A 16,942-nucleotide genomic window follows, 5' to 3' on the forward strand; every position below is an offset into this window, starting at 1 on the left:
TATTGACATTCTTGTTCACCTCCCTATTTTCTACTGACTCAAAACAGTAGGGAATAGAAGATGGTAGCTAAAATACTGTCATTGCAGTTTTTTATCTAATAGGTCTAATAAAATCATTATTTTTATTGGATTCTTCCTAATAACAGTTAGGCATATTCAGACTTCTCTTAGACATTCAACTTCATCCTGCATATTAAGTGCATTAATAGACTAAACATTAATGCAGACTTTATTAAATGGATCAAAAATCACATACATATAGGTGCTTAGAGCAGAATTATGATCCAAAGGAAATATTTCCAGGGAGCTCACAGAGCTCTGTCATCTGACCAATACTACTCAAGTTCTTTATCTGCAATTAAAGGAAAAAAACCTCCTTCCTGTAAACTCCAAAAAAAAAAAAAAAAAAAAAAAAAAGGCAAAAAAGGCTATGAAGAAAGGTTATAGTGAGAGTGAAAACATTCCCAGCTTCATGTATGAAAGAACAGGCTCTTAGCTGTCTATTTCTCTTGGTGGTGATGGAAAACTCATTGATGGTTGGTTGGTTCCACAAAAATATTGCCCACAAACAGGTGGAAAAAAGGGTAATCAAATGTTAGGAGTTACTAGGAAAGCAAGAAATAACAAAAGAAACAAAGTCATCATACTGTTGCCTACATCATGCTTAGCCTGGACCTTAACACTGGGTGCAGTCTGATACCTCCAGCCACAGCTGAACTGCAAACATTCAGAGAAAACCAGCAAGGAAGCTCAGAAGTTGAATGGCTTCCAGAAAGGACCACCTGAGTAAGCTGTGACTTTTCAGTGGGGGAAAGACCTGAACTGTAGGTTGGAACAAATAAGGTCTACAACATCTAAGAGGCAGGTTGAGAGCAAGCAGGGACTGCTCACTCTCTCTTCCAACAGAGCAACAAAAACTATCACATAAAGCTGGCAGGTACCACACAGCAAGTAAATGAGAGGTGTTTTTTCTTACAGCAGAACATACCTGCTGAACATCTTGCAAAAAGGAGGGTGTTGTAAATTCAATAAGTTTACATAGGTTGGTAGTGAGAAGGGAAAAGTACCTGAAAGAGAGCCACGGAGGGCTCTCAATAGACAGGAACATATTCAGGAGATTCTAAGAGCTGCAGACTGCTGCCTGTTGAGAAAGTTATTAGAGGCCTTTTTTCCCTCATTATTTAATATAACAGAACTGCCAGGAAGCAGGTTTGTCTGCCCATCATCTCTCCTCTCACTGTTTTTCCTTGCCCTCCAAAACACCAACATTCCTAACTGTGCCTCCAAAAGGTTTGCAGTAACACAGTCCTTTCTTTCTTCCTGTGTTCTCCCACTGTATTCCTTGATTTTTAAATTCGGCTGTGCAAGACTTCTGGGGCATGTGCAATTAGAGAGCTAACCTGACCCTTACCACTACTTGCATTCATGCCTATTACCGAGGACAGATGCAATGCAGTGCTACTTGTCATTCACTTAACTATGCGCTGTGAAGTTGTGAACACTGGCTGTGCTAAGGTTGCTGTTATGCTAGTTTAAGTAAATAAAGCAAGTGCTGCAAGAAGTGATGTATTTTATTAGAATAACTAATATTGGAAAAAAACAGTTGTTATTATGGATATTAAATTGTTACTATTATGGATTGTAACTCAAAGCTATTGTAAGACAATGGTCAAATACACCTGGAAGCTAAAGGTCACAATAAATAGAAAAAGAAAATACTTTACCATGTACATGGGACTGTTGGAAACTTTTTCCTGGTGCAAAGTGAAAATTTCCAGCTACCTGCAAGGGATAGTCATATTTCATTAAATGGTCTGAATCTATATAAATAAAGCAGCTGTACAGGTGCTTGCTTAATTTTTTATTTTTAAACTAGATATACACCATGCAAACCATTTTTATAGATGACAATACCACCAGGTACTGTCCTAGAAGAGAGATTTCCCTTGTTTCTCACAGGCACAGTCATACTGAAAGCCATAATTACATACTAATGTAGATAATAACTGTTTTATGCACATTATTTGAATGGACATAAAAATTGGAAGAAAGAGGAATTAATTCCTTTGGGAGGGAACTGACCGTTGCTCCAAGAGATATGATAGCACAGAAAGGGAGTTGAGAAAATAACTGCGAGGGAAAGTGAAGAGGATGGAAAAACAAAGGAACAACTAAATACAATGAACTATACACCATGAAAATAAGCTGCATGTGAAAATAAAAGCACTAACCACATTTGTTAAAACTTCATCCTGGAATTTGTAAGGGACACAGATATTGGGTGCCAATCTTGACTGGCACTTACAAGCAGTCATATATTCCCCTGGAAGCTCCAAATGTCCCAATCTCATGTGATACATTACATCTTTGATGTCTGTGCAAACTCTTGCTTATATTAACTGCAAACCTGGTGAGGATGGAGCGTATAGCAATGGTACCCAGGAACTCCCCCAGTGACACCTACCTCCAAATCCTAGCTATCTCTAGCATTCCCATTTGAATCCTTCCACCTCATCACATTCTGTGTTGAAGGGCCTTATAATTGTTTAGTACCCAAGACAGTGCCCAAATCACAATGCCTTGCTTTGTGAGCAAAATGTTTACTCTGCAGACATACAGAATGTGGACTACAGGAAGAATACACAAATATGTGGAAAAACAGACAAACACATAAAACAACAAAAAGCCACCACAGACGTTGATATAAAAAAATAGTTCGTGACTGACCTTCAGAATGTGCTTGGGTACATCATCTGCACATCCAAGCATTTTGGTTTGGATACCCTCCAAATGAGAGGGTAGTTACGTAGTTATTTGGTATATCTCATACTTAATTTCATACTCCAGTTGCAGAAAACACCTCTGAAAATTTTCAGCTTTGACAGTCAACTCTAATTTCTTGCTTCTACTAAAGAAGGTAACATTTTCTAAAGAAGATAAAAGTTTACTCTATTCAGCACCTCCGCAGGCAAGTCGATGGTTACTGTAATCTCCAGCATCCGCAGATGGTCTCTGCTTTAAGACTGGAAGAGCTGGTTTGGAATATCTAATCTTGAAGAAGATTCCTCTCCTCCAGATACCTCAGCAGAAAAAACTTGCTAGCAAGATGGCAGGAAAAGCTAAGCTTCTTTAGGTCTATGTGCTTCCTAGAGCCCACACAGCGAAACAGAATTATCCCCTTCACACTGCTTTTCCTGACTCTCCTCTTCAACTCCTTTGCAGCTGCAAGTACTTTGTTGCACCCCAGGTTTATTTTATTACTGTACTGTGAACACAAGCTGGAAAAGGAGAGGAACACCCAGGCTCTGCCTTCTCACAGTCATCACCATCATCCTGCCGGTTTACAGTAAAACTTGTCTCTCACCTTGTTGACCTCCAGGAAACCATACACTTGGCAGCCCTCGTTCTTTTGTTCTTGCATTTTCTGGCTAAACCCTTCTCTCTTGCATTGCTCTATAGTATCTGGGTTCTTGAAGGCCCAGCCTCGCCGCCTGTAGGCTTCTCTGACATCATCACAAGTATTACAACATCTGCAAAAGCACAAGTACCGCTTAATATCTTTATTACTATAAAGCAATGTTTCCGCTCACTACTCAAATACTTGCTGGACATTTCTTCCCCAAACAAATAAAGCAAACATCAAGGACTGGATCTTGAAAGTTGGCCTAATACTCCTGAAGGAGCTCAAGCTTTTTGATTTATATTTATTTATTGATCGATTGATGCAAGGACACAAGCTGTTTTAATACAGCTCTCGGGTCTGAAAAGGCCTTTGCCCATTTAGACTGCCATGTCACTCCTTGGAAACAAATTTCCTACAAAAATGCCATCGGTGTCCTGCAGTTCTGAATAGTTCGGCATTTCCCCGAGTGAACAAGGCATCTGCCTGTTTCTACTCCTCTTTTCTTCTGTTTTTAGGCCAGAACTGTCAAAATTGCATGAAAGGTTAACAGCTCATTTTCTTCAATACTTTTCTACCTCTGGATAACATTTTTGTCACCAAAAAAAACCACAACACCTTTCAGTATTGGTTCCATGTTTTGCTGGACAGAAGTTGAAGGCTGGAACTGTGAAACCCTCAAGATAGAAGCATCTCTTGGGAATGGTGCAACTCAGTAGACTGGACAAGCAAGCTATTAGGCAAACAATAATACTGAAGGGTACTCCAAAACTCGTGGACCAAACATGGATCCATTCTTACAGGAATTTGCTGGTAGGAGGAATGAGGAAAACCAAATGACATCTGTTACACATGTTGTTTGTGTCAGCAGTGAATGTCTAGTCTTTGCTCCCATAAGGATGCAAAGCCTGCAGAAGGGAGAAGGCAGGGACATAAGCAGATTTTATTCCAAGGCAGCTCACGTAGTGGTGAGCACTTTTGCATCGACCTTGAACATAGATTAGACAAACTAGACAGCGTAGCTGCCCATCCTTAAATGCTACATATGTAGCTTCGGAAGACATAACAAAAGCACAATAGTTCTTGTAATTCGATGAACATGTGCCCAGAAGGATTTAATTGCACAGACGTTTTGAAAAGAAACATGCATGCAACATAAAAATATTCTCTCAAGTGCTAAGAAGGTATGGAAAAGTGTAAGATTACCGAATGTCCTCGGACTCTGCCCCGTAACAGCTCTCACAACGATCAGCATCCAAAGTATTTGGATCAAACACTTTTTCTTCCTCCTTTCCGAGCTCTAAAACAAAATAGGAGCCCAAATGATAAAGCACATCTAGAAACAGTATCTTGTATTCCCGTCTTTTCTACACACAAATACAATGATTGTGTCCAACGCTGGACATCTACATCAGCCTTCTGAAATGGTATGTGCAGAGCCTGTTCAGTTACAAGACCCAGTAGTAGAATGGTGTTTGTCCTCTCAAGAACACCTTCCATAGAAAGAACTGGCTATCTGTAAGCTTTGCTGAGGCACTGACTAGTACGTTACTTGTGTAAAAGCTCTGTTAAAACATTGTTTAAGTAGATGCAGTCAGTAAATTGTGACTGATGCAGGACCTGCTATACAAGCAAAATTTTAAGTAACAGTCAAGGCAATGGTCCATAAAGAGTAATCCTATCCCAAGACATGTTTGGAACATGCTTACACAAGGCTCTGAAGGGTCAAACATCCGTGTGCTAATAAAGGGAGAGCACTGTGTCCTCGCTGAGGATGTTTGATTGCTATATGAAAGGTAAGCCAGAAACCACATAAGCAATGGCCTGCAGAGTATAATTCTGTGCCTTTCCACAGTTTATATGCACACATCTATTGAAAGAATTGTGTTAGTGATAAACCAGCCCATGTTTCTTTCTGAAACAAGACCAGAGTGGGAGCCCTCCTTACTGGAACATTGATACTTCAAGACAACAATGCTGATAATGCACACACTCCCTAGAAATCTCCAGCAAGTTTCTACCTTCTTCATAACTTAGCAGTTCTGTCAGTATCTGTGCCAACAGGACTTTTGTTTTGCAAATAACCAAAAAAAAAAAAATTAAGAGTCTGTAAATTTGGGAATTAGGAATAACTAAGCCAAGGATTTTTTCTGTATAAAATATCACTAAAAAAATCTCAAAAATATTGAAAGAGGAAAGGTTCTTATAATTGAGGGCTCGCATTGAATCAGGGTGTTTCACCTCAAAACCTGAAGGATGGGACAGAGAAAATTCTTTGAGTCACAGAAGCCCTCTAAGGCCCATTATCTAGGCACTGCTGCACTATCCTCTAATAAGCTTTGAAAAGATAGCTCCTCGGGTAACTGATTCTAGAGAGGGCAATACAATACAAAGTCAAACACTGCTGAGGCAAAAAAACTTAATCAGGACTTGTTTAATGAGAGAGAGAGGTATAACAGGCAGATGGATGTGAATATTAGGAGTGTGTATTTCATATTAGTCACAGAAGAGTTTTTAATTGCAAGTTAGAAAGTATGAAATATGCATGAAATCGGTCACTAACCTTATTTACTTCTTTAATCAAATACCCCATTGTTGTTAAGATCAAGGAAATAAAAGATATTATGAAAGTACTTCCTTTCTAAAGCTAACAACAGTTAAAGTAGTTGCAAGTGCACTTAAGAATTCAATCTTCAAAGACTGGTAAAGCTTTTAATTTTGTAATTACTCAAAAAAGATAGTGTCAGGAAGAACACAGCTTAGTAATTGTAACACTTTGTCAAAGCTATGATTTTTACTATTTCAACAAAAACACATGGAGCATGGAGCCTTTCGAGATCTACCAGTAACGGCTTTTTAAATGTTATCAAGTAGCTGCCCCTTCATTTGCCTCACAGACAAAATTCAGAAGTAATACAGTTTAGACACTGTAAATAAACTAGAGCAAATAAAACTCTGTACAGAGGGTTTCTTGCTCTTAACATGCACCTTAACTTGCATGCAGATACGATGTGAAATGGAAAAAACTGTCCGCATTAAAATGAAGGAATCAATAAGAAGAATCATCAATTAAATAATTTATTGTCATTCAGTGTAAATGAATAAGATGACATCCAAGCACAAAATGCAATATACCATAGAAATTACTGAGCTTGCTAACTATTAACTATTTTAACATAACTATCATTAGGAAAAGCCTCCAAATACCACTACATATTATTTGGGTATATTTTACTAAATTTAAGATCAATATTGCTGGAGTCACAATTTAAATAACTGAGCATGTCAATGTTACCTACAGAAACTGGTAATCATAGAGTTTAATGAGGATAGGAGGATTCTTTCTTCTGAGCTGACTTGTAACACAGGTGATGAAACTGAACTAGTCCTGTACTTTCTCCAGCTTGCTGCATGCAAGGCAGCTGATTTATTTTCAAGTGTCTCTTTCGGGTAAGATGAGTTGCTCCCTACAAGTCCCTCTTCTTTTCCATTGATTACATAAGAAGTCAGCGCAACCTGTTCAGACAGAGTAACCCAGATGGAGACTGGCAATACATGTAATGCCAGAGGCCTACATGTGTTAAGAGAATTAGATCCAGAGAAGCCGTTTCTGTCTCCACACATTAAGTTTGTAATGCCCCAACCTCTGAATACAGAAAGGCTGCTGAGTGACCCAATAGCAACAACATTATTGCCGCATGCCCATGACAACTGGAGAAATCCTCACACTGTTCAGCTCTTGGCTTAGTTTAGCAGTTATATCTGAGTGTTACAAATCAAAAAATGCAGTTTATGCTGATACATAGAACTACACTAACTCACAGAAAAGGTAGTAACGATCACATAATCATAAGGGTTGGAAGGGACCTCTGGAGATCATTGAGTCAAACCCCCCTGCTAAAAGCAGGTTAAGTGTAACAAGGTGTGAGTTTAAGTGTAAGGGAGCCTAGTCAATGGAGCTTTCCTTGGAAAAATGCTCTTCCCTCTAACCAGGTTGCCTCATTTATTAGCTCATTGTAATCTAAAGATATGACCAAACTCAAGTTTTGCCAGGACAGCTGTTTTATTCCTAGCAATAAATATCATTAGTTCAGGAGTTTTATTCCTGAAATGCATCCATGATTCCTTGTCATAATTTCAGCGTGTCTAGACAAAGATTTACCTTCCAAAAGTAGCAAGTATAATAGGAGTTTGTCTGATCTTCCAGCTTAATAGATTTGGGTTCTATAAACTCTTCAAGAGTTTATGGTGTTTAAGCACCCTTCAGCTCTCACTTGTTCCCCTGAAAGTCAAAATGGGCACACAGCAATGGAAAGACTACTAGAGCATCCATGCAAGAAGACAAAATGGCATATTACCATGTCTCTCAGCCTCTGGAGTCACACGATTGCCAGCTTTATCCAAACGTTGCTTAAACAGATTGTGCTCTACATCCAGCTGCTGTTCTCCTGCTACGTCCATCGCATCAATGCTCAAATCTGAAACCAGCAAGCAAGGAAAGTTGTCTACAAAAGCACGTTTCTCATGACCTGTAGCAGCCTGAGGAAGCCTTCCAGCAGTTAAAATACAGAACCTTTTAGCTGGGGAATAACAATAACTGGAAGAAGATGCATGGTGGGAGCCAACTACCTTAGAGAGAATATAATATACTGTGCCAGCATCCTAAATGACCCTTCCAAATATGGGGTTTAGTGTGCAAGAATGACTGTTTTCAACTGTCACAGAAATCTTTACTCTTAAAGGCAAAATACCAAACCCTTCCTCCTGAAAGCTCACAACCACTTGCACAAACACCAGTCCAGGAGTTAAGCTCAAAGTCAGTTGAAAGCTGCCTTCCTACCACAAACAAAAGTCATGGAAAAAGATGTCCTTTATCAGCTGTGTTCCAAACAAGACTCTAAAGTTTTTCAACAAAAATACTGCCAAAATTGGAGCCCTAAGCACACTCTGTATCAGTTTTTTCAGTATTGCTAAGCTCTCCGATAAAGTACAACACCATACGGAAATGTAAGTAGGTTTACGCCTCATCTTCACTTATGGTCTAGAGGACAGTATGGTGTGTCTGGAAGCACTGGTTTAAGCACTCAGTTGGCCTGGCTGAAATCCCTGCATAACTGCAACGAGCCACAGATTCCCCCCTGTCCTTGGCATAAGCAGCAGTGCAGCACTCGCAAGCACCAGGCACACTGCGCGTGTCCAGCCCTCAGCAAACACGGAAGTTATCCCCAAATTTCAGAAGTTTGACTCACAAGCACAAGGCATATGCGGAAAAGTAACATCTATGTTGATCTTCAGCTTATCTCCCCTTGATTTGTCAACGTATAATTCAGGATGAACCTAAATTAAAAAAAAAAAAAAAAAAAAAGTATTGTTTCCCTTGGGAAAAAAAATGAAAGGCTTATTTCCCATGATTTCTCTGCCTCAGGGGCTGATTTTTAATGCATAGAACTTGAGACAGACATGAGCTGGTGCCTGCCACACCTCCCATGGTAGCTAAACTTCTGCCACTTGCAATAGCTTTAAAAAGCAGAATAATAATTTGGGGATCTTCAGATATGTGGTTGGGAGGGGGAAGTTCTACAGGTGCTTACTGTTCTTTGCATCTCATGCTTGCAAGCAGGTAGAGACAGGAAGAGGTTTAGAAAACCTCTGCCGCAGCTTCACAGGGGCCCCGGCCAGCCCCCGCGCTCGGTCGCTCTCAGAGGAGGACATCCCGCTCCCACAGCCAAGGCTGCCGGGTGCTGGGAAACAGCCCAGACCCGGCGCACAAAGTCGATGAGTGGGCGACCAGAGGCCACCCGGGCCCCCGGGCACGGCGGCTTTGACCAGAGAGGCAGGAGGAGAGGAGCCAGCCCGAGCCGCTACTCACCTCCTTGGTGAGGTAGTACTGCAGCTCCGAGAAGAACAGCAGCACCATGATGAGCCCACTGACAACCGTCACTGCCGGGGAGACGAGAATCGCCGTCAGTCCGCCCGGCTCGCCTCAGCCCGCCCGCCGCCACCCGGCCCCGCGCCCTCCCGCCGCCGGGGGGGGGGGGGGGGGGGGGGGCAGCGGCAACCCGCGGGCTCCCCGAAGCCAGGGCCGGGCCCGCCCGCCCTTATCCCGGCCGCTCACCAAGCGCGCCCCCGCACGTCTTAACCCGAAAGTCTTCCAGGGTCTTGGGGAAGGCATCGAACCTCTTCAGCCGCCACAGCGAGTCCATGGCGCCGCGCGGCCCGGAACCAGAGCCGCCTTCCGGGGCCGGGGCCCCGCCCCGCCCCGCCCCGCCCCCCCCCCCGGCAGCTCTCCCGGCCCGGCCGCCCGGCCCCACGGGATCGGCCCCGCGGCGCCTCACGCACCCCCGGGGGTCCTCGTCCCCCGCCCCCAGCCCCGAGGGCTGGGCCTTCGTTATCCTGCACGTCCCGCTCCCCCTGTTAGCGTAGCAGACACATAACCACAACGTGATTATATGAAGGTGCTTTATTCAGCGCTGGAAACCAGGGGCAGGCGCCCAAATCTGGCTTCAAGTCCCGTTACATCCCGATCGCTATTAATATCCTAAAAGTTACATATTCATTAGTATTTATTAATATTTACAACATCAGCCTCGCTTCGTATGCTAATTATCTCTCCTCCCATTTGCACATGCGTGGTGCTCTCTGGTGGTCGTCCCGGGGGTCTTCCAGATGAAGTAAGGAGTCATCCTCAGGGTTAAACTTTTCACCTCTTCTCCTTGGCGCATGCTCCTTTTCAGTTCTTGACTTTAATTAGTTCTTGGCTTCAGTCCTAACCCACCTTATCCATCTTATCTTCCTAACAAGGCTCAAGTTGTTCCTGTTCTATCTCTCAAGGTCCGTCTTGTCACTCCTCCATCCTTCTATCATTTATTTATGTTTTCCTTTATTATATACATGATAATATTTGGCTATGAATCTCCCATCTCATTATCAAAAATTGTTTCTTAACCCTAACACCCCCTGCCCACCTTTGAAGGGTGTCTGGGCCAGTAACTGAAACCCGAGGGGCGCTCCCTGTACCAGGCGCAGGTAACTGTCAGCCGTGTGACACAAGGGGAAGCTGCTGGTCAAGATCTGGTTTTGCTCAGATTGCCATCCATCCCCTCCTGCCCCCTGAATAGTGACCGTGTCTCTTAAAGGTCTGCTCTCTGCTATTTCGAGAGCAAAGATGTTTCCTCAGACGGTCCATAGCAGCAACAAAGCTGGAAGGCAGTCAGCGCAGAGCACTAGTGCTTTGTGCGCAGTGGGGAACTCCCCCCACCTCCCCTTGTCCTCTCCAGAACTCCATTTTTGTAACAGCTCAATTTCCTTCTCTCTTCCCAGGAAATAATGCAATAGCTTACATGTATAAGCGAAAAGCTATTATAATCTTTTCCTAAGCCACATTATTTACCTACCACTTTTTTTTTTTTTTTTTTCCCCCTACCGTAATAAGGGTGTCTTGGACAATTTGTTAAAGTAATTGCTATCATTATGAGATGCTTCCAACTGCAAACAGAGTAAATGTACCTCTACTTCCTATACCAGCTCTGGGAATGGTACAAGACAGGACCTCTGTGAGGGTCCAGATGCTCCTATACAACAAAGGTAGAAACTATTAACAAAATATCTCCATTCTTCTGCTGCCCACAGAATACTGTTCATCACTAGCTTAAGTACAGAAAGAAATTTAAAGTTCAATATTTGATCCAAATATTGAACTTGACTTCTAAGAACCTAATGAGAAAAAAAAAATCAGGAAATGTACAGTTTTAGAAACATAAGTTTACTGAAAAAATAAAACCATACAAAAAAGTCTTTGTAAACAGTACAGAAGCTGACAGGAATAACCTAACTTGGAGAGTCATGTGGAGACTGATATGAGGCATGCTGTGATGGAGCACTTCGGAAGAAGAGATTTTGCCTACTTATGCCCCTGACCTTATCTATGCAAGCCAGCACCAATTTTGTCCCACCACTGATCTGGTTGGGGACCTTGCAGCAAATGCTGTGCTCTGAACTCTTCTCTTACCTCAGAACTTGTGCTTTGAACTAATTATCCTGCCATGGTTCACCTGCTACAGCAGGCCACTGACTCATCTGCTGAGGCCTTTGGTTGTACGCTGGTCCTGTTACCTCAGGCCATCCCTTGTGGTGGATCTGACTGTTGAATGCAATGGCTCTCTCTCAGGATACTCACAGTCCAGAGACATTAGTGCCAAGGTATGGTTCAGAGACCGATCCAGCTTCTGGGTCTCTGCCTCCAGAACAGCAGCTTTGGGCTCCCTGACCACAGCTGCCAAGGAGTAAGACAGCTCTTGGTGAAGGTCTGACAGCTCCTGGCTGGTCTTTGCACAACACTCAATGTAGTCCTGCTTGTATTTTCGTTCTTGTGCCAACTGCTGCTGCAGAAGGGTAACCTGAAAGAGGCAAAAGTCTGAGCTCAGAGAAGCCCAGGCTGTTAGGACCATCCTTAGCTCCACAGTACCAGCTGTCGGGGAAGAAGATTCCTCCAGCCCTGACCAACAATTTGTCATTGTTGAATGGGAACTAATAGGTTCCAAATTCACCCTGATCTGAGCTTAGATAATCAACAATTCCAGTTTCTTTCTGTCACACCATACACATGTACAGAACTGGTATCTTTCATTCTTTCACACTTACTAAAGAAAGAGAGATTCCTACAGGATTTAGTAACCTTTTTTTTTTTTTTTTTTTCAGAAGAGAAATTTGCACTACTAACACCTTAGGTTCCACATGCTTTTTCCTCAGCAGGACTACTGGTTACACAATTGTCACAAGAAAGCCCAGTTATTCAGGGGCAAGGTACTGAATAACTGTTCTGTTATGATGTAGCTTAAAAACTTGACTGCTAACAACACATGAAAAGGGATGAAACACTCATTTTTCCTAACTTCAGAGCTAGGGAACCACACTACTGAAGAGGGGGAGAGATCTGACATCATATCTGAAATAACAAGGACACCTTTGTGAAACTGGGATGTAAAACCTGAAAAACCCTCCCATGCTTTGGTAGGTAATGTAGATACAACTGGGAAGAATGGCCATCTGCTGCTTAGAGCATCTCCCAGAAAGAGGAAGATCAAGTTACAGTCTCCCATAACCAAGCAGTGCCCTCATTAGAAAGCTAAGGACTGTTCTTTGACCAGGGCACCTTTATTTTCCTGCTGAATGGAAACAGGTCCACAGTGCAGGGAGACATGCGTCACAAGGTGAAAGTGGTTCCATTCGTTATCTCTAGCAAGAGAACTTCAGACACTGAAGCTTCCTGGTGATAACTTGTGGGCTTCAGCAGTGTGCTTAGCTCACTTTCCAGAGCTAAGCATTATGTATTTTAGCCACAGTAGTATTATATGCATTTTGCCCTTATTACCTGTGAAGATTCACATCCTCAGGGAGACCAGGGCATACCAGACCCAAAAAAGTATAGAGAAGATAAGTCTGGCAACCTGCTAGTACTGCCAATATCACTATCAAATGATGCAATAGTAATTGGAATGTACACTCTTACACTGATAAAACAAATATCCTTATAGTGGTCAGGTCTCTGACTCAGTCCAATATTGGGATTGTGATTAGCACAGAATAAGAGTATGAGACTAGTAATCGCCTGAGGGCTATAAGCTCAGCCACTGCCTTGTGTCCCTGGAATTCTGGTAAGATGCAAGCTCCACTTTTAACTGAATCAAGGGAAAATAGAAACTGTTGACAGGATGGATAAGGCTCAGCCGAAACATCCTTAGAATACTCTCTGGCTGCAGGCAAGTTTCAATTTTCTGAATTTCTTCCAATCCCTCACCCACCAGGCCAGACATGGAAAGTCAGAGACTAGACCTAGATGAATGGTGTGGTTTGACCATGACCAACAGATGTGGCTACCTGGTTATTTCTATTGCCTGGTGTACTCACTTCCTGGCAGCTGGAACCCAGCCAAACAAAACTTGTGCTGTAACATCATGTAAAGTTGTGCTCATCAGTGCAGCTACAGCAGCTTTTGATGACAACTTTCCTACTCCTCACCTGATTCTGTAACTCAGCTAATTGACTGGAGAGAGCATGAGCCTCCTCCTGTGAAGAAAAAGCAAGAATTTATTGTTAGTTTCCAGTCTGGGCAGGGTAACGGTCTATATTAGACTTAGATTATGTCTATATAGGGAGGACACTGTTGCCGCTGGGATTTGCCATATAGTTTCTCTGTATGGCCAGACTCTTCTCCCACCAAGTAAGATTCTGTTCACACCTGTCTAGAAGCAGGCGTCTCGTCTTCATCAGACTTCGAGAGAGAAAACTTGCATGCACCTGGCAGTGACTGACCACTATGACCTCTCTTCAGTCTCCTTCGTTCACGTTCCACCTGCATGTTGGATAGGAGAAAGAGTCATAGAAACCAGCCTGGACATCATTGTGAGGAGACTTCTACTCAGAGAAATCTCTACTTGCACCAGGGAAAGCTGGAGGCAAAAAGCACTCAATGTAGTCTATCAAAGAGAAAAAGCAAGAGGAGGTTTCTGACACAAGAGTGTCAAATGTGCACGTATGGTAACATCAGGGCATGAAGAGTAAGACCTAAGTGAATTTTCATCTGTGAAAGTAATGTGGAGCCAGAAGAGTAGGAAAATGTGAAAGCGTATGTCCCCAGAGGAAAGTGGGAGAGGAAGTAAAAAAGCAGAGGACTCCAAAGGGTGGTATATGGAAATGTGTTGCGTTCCAGAAGACCACAAGGCATTGGAGCGGCAGTGAAAGCCTGTTTTACCTGCTCAAGAGTCTTCCTGAGCTCAGCATTGAGTTGCTTCAGCTCAGTCTTTTCATGTTCCAGCCTTGCAATTGCTTGCTGCAGACACTCCAGCCGCTGCCACAGGAGTCTCTTCTCTGAGACCCATGATAGCTGCTCCCCTTCTGCAACAGCCTGCTGGGTATACACAGGGGAGATTATGTGAGCTGGTGCCACATAAAGGTTAGAAGGACCTGATCAACAAGTCAGAGGGTGACCGGCTTCAGGAATGGACCGTGCTAAGTCCCTTCTTTCCCTCCTGGTCCACGGGCCAAAACAGCACTTTATTTTCTTAGTGGCTCTACATAGGGACCATCACGTACTCCTGTGACTTGCAACCAAATAACTTGCTTGTCCACACATAAACAATGTGTGTGGTAAGAAACAACAGATATCTGAAAACATACTCTAAAAACTGTCGGTGTAGTTGCTGCTCAGCCATCTTAAAAAAAAGATATCTAAAGTTTAGCACATTAGTTTTGTCAACTGTGCTCTTTCCTCTTCATGCCAAATCCTAACCGCACCATGTTGCCTAAACCTACCTAGGCAGGATACTAGACAGGAGAACCAATTACTAATTCCCAACTTGTGGGCTTGATTTAACAGTAAGCTCTATAGCTCTTTCAGTAGTTCTGGGCGTGACAGAAAAAATTGTAGCAGGTGAGTGGTCTCTGGCCTGCGCTACACAGACAAACAAGCCTCTTGGCTGAAAACACAGTTTCTTTGGCCAAGCAGGTAAATATTTATGGGAAGCATAATTAGAATCCTTTATAGATATTTTAGTTGACTAATGATCGGTCATACTGCCTACCTGAAGATGAAACCGGTCCTCGTCCCTGTCTAAAACCATACTTTGCAAGATGGCTATTTCTTCCCTCAAAGTCCCATTAGCCATTTCACTCTTAGTAAGGGCAAGAGTCAGTGCTTGTGCTTTCTCTTTCCATTCGATTTCTCCACTTTCAGTCTGTTTCAAAATAGTAATCACATGCTTCAATTCTTCTCCTTTTACTTTCCTCTCATCTTCCAGTTGCTGGGCTAGCTCCTTCTGCCTTTTCAAGAAGTGGTCTCTCTCCTGGAGAACTTTCTTCTTCTCTGCTTCTTCTTCTTCCCATTTTTGGAGTTTCTGGATTTGTTTCTTTAGGGTCTCCCCTTTATCTTTCCATCGCAAAGCTGACGTTAATTGTTTCAGGAGCTCACTCTGCCTCCTAAGCTCTTGTTCTCTCCCTGTCAGAGTCTTCTCTAAATACCTGACTCTGTCTCTCTGGCACTTGATCTCTTCATCCTTCTTTATCAGCATCTGCTGAATGTGTTGGACATCTTCCTGAAGACCTCTAATTTCCTCATCTTTCAACCTTTTTTGCTCACCTTGAGCCTTAGTCTCCCATTCTTTCTCATGCAAGGCTTCTTCCAGGAGCTTCTCTTGCTCTCTGTGAAGTCTAATCTCTTCTTTCTTCTCAGTTAGCATATGCTGGATATTCTGCAAGGTCTTCAGTTCTTCTTCTTGTTGTTGAAGTTTTTGTATAAGAGTTTTGTTGTCTTCATCTCTCTTCCTTAACACTTCTTCAAGTAGATTTACTTGATTCTGGCAAGATGTTAGTGCAACTTTAATGCTTTCTTCACGAAGCTGGAACACATTAATCTGCTCTGACTGCTTCAGGATCTCCAAATTTTTCTTTTTCATTGTTTGGCTCATTTTGTTTAGATCCTGCTGTAGACTCTTGGCCTGCTTGCCGTCTAACTCCTTCTGCTCTTGAAGTTCCTGGACATGCTCTTGCAGAGACAGTCTCTCTTGATCTCTAGTTGCTAGAGAAGATTCAGCATATTCTAGTTTTTGCAGTAGAGCTGTAGTCTGCATCCCTGCCTCTTCATTTTGCTGTTGAAGCTTAGAGATAGTCTCCTCCAGTACCTCTATCTTTCTTTCCCTTTCTTTCAGTGTCACTTTTGTTTCTTGAAGACTTGCTTGATCAACTTCATGCTTTTCCTCCTTTTCTTTGCACACCTCACATTGTTTTCTAAGTGATATAATTTCTTGCTCATGTTCCTTTAGAGCCACTTTAAGATGTTGCAGAATTTCCTTCTGCTGCTCAAAGTCTCTTTCTTGTTTTTGGAAAGTCTCAATCAGTTCCTTCTGAGATTCAATCATGAAATCCTTCTCTCTCAATATTGCCTTTGTGTATTCTAAGCCTTTATATAAGACATTAATTTGTTCTTCTGTTTTTTCCTCATGTTTCCTTGTTTGTTGCTTTTGGATGTCTAGGAGTTTGTCCTTTTCTTTTAAAGTTTCTAATGTCTGCTCCAGTTGATCGTGGACAGTCTTCAACTTCATTTCCATGACTTCTTCAGCTTCCTGAATTTGTTTTTGCTGTGACTCAAGCTCCTGATCTTTTCTAGATAAAGAAAGGGTCATCTCTTCTATTTTACCATGAAGCTCTTGCAAGTACTCCTCTTGACGCTCCTTGTACTGCTGGAAGAGTCTTAACTGATCCTTTTGAGTGTCAGACTCACTCTCTCTGTCTCTAAGAACTGTCCCAAGGTGTTCAAGACTTGTGTGCAAAGATTTCACCTGTTCTCTCTCCATCTCCAGTTCTTGGATGTGCTGAGTCAGAGACATAAGCTCTAAATTTTTCTCCTGCAAGTTTCCTTTCATATGATCAAGATCCACTAGCAGACTTCTCACTTGTGATGTACCATGTTGTTCTAGAATCATTATTTTCCCTTCCTGGAATTTGATCTCCTGGTCTCTGTCTTCCAGGTCTTTGCTCATCTTGCTCACA

The 16,942-nt window shown here is 42.5% G+C and overlaps 2 protein-coding genes across 4 annotated transcripts in view; both read right to left on the minus strand.

Moving 5' to 3' along the window:
* Positions 1 to 9,644, minus strand: part of ERGIC3 (ERGIC and golgi 3) — a 29,086-nt gene extending 19,442 nt beyond the window's left edge. For 2 of the 3 annotated variants that reach the window (XM_035343842.1, XM_035343841.1), the window contains exons 1-7: positions 9,516 to 9,639; positions 9,270 to 9,340; positions 8,650 to 8,737; positions 7,759 to 7,878; positions 4,607 to 4,700; positions 3,365 to 3,530; positions 1,725 to 1,782 (exon numbers count right to left, since the gene is read on the minus strand). In XM_035343842.1, coding sequence (XP_035199733.1) covers positions 1,725 to 1,782; positions 3,365 to 3,530; positions 4,607 to 4,700; positions 7,759 to 7,878; positions 8,650 to 8,737; positions 9,270 to 9,340; positions 9,516 to 9,603 — 685 coding nt within the window. In that variant the 5' untranslated portion in view covers positions 9,604 to 9,639. Of the gene's footprint in view, positions 1 to 1,724; positions 1,783 to 3,364; positions 3,531 to 4,606; positions 4,701 to 7,758; positions 7,879 to 8,649; positions 8,738 to 9,269; positions 9,341 to 9,515 lie in introns of all 3 variants that reach the window. The other variant, XM_035343843.1, reaches the window with a different exon arrangement.
* A 1,153-nt stretch (positions 9,645 to 10,797) lies between these two features.
* CEP250 (centrosomal protein 250) overlaps positions 10,798 to 16,942 on the minus strand; it is a 34,413-nt gene continuing 28,268 nt past the window's right edge. Inside the window, 5 exon segments of the mRNA XM_035343944.1 lie at positions 10,798 to 11,796; positions 13,418 to 13,465; positions 13,638 to 13,751; positions 14,151 to 14,306; positions 14,980 to 16,942. The exon segment at positions 14,980 to 16,942 is cut by the window's right edge and continues 5 nt beyond it. Coding sequence (XP_035199835.1) covers positions 11,509 to 11,796; positions 13,418 to 13,465; positions 13,638 to 13,751; positions 14,151 to 14,306; positions 14,980 to 16,942 — 2,569 coding nt within the window. The 3' untranslated portion in view covers positions 10,798 to 11,508.

The sequence above is a fragment of the Oxyura jamaicensis genome, chromosome 20 (assembly GCF_011077185.1).
Source record: "Oxyura jamaicensis isolate SHBP4307 breed ruddy duck chromosome 20, BPBGC_Ojam_1.0, whole genome shotgun sequence".
Lineage (NCBI taxonomy): Eukaryota > Metazoa > Chordata > Aves > Anseriformes > Anatidae > Oxyura > Oxyura jamaicensis.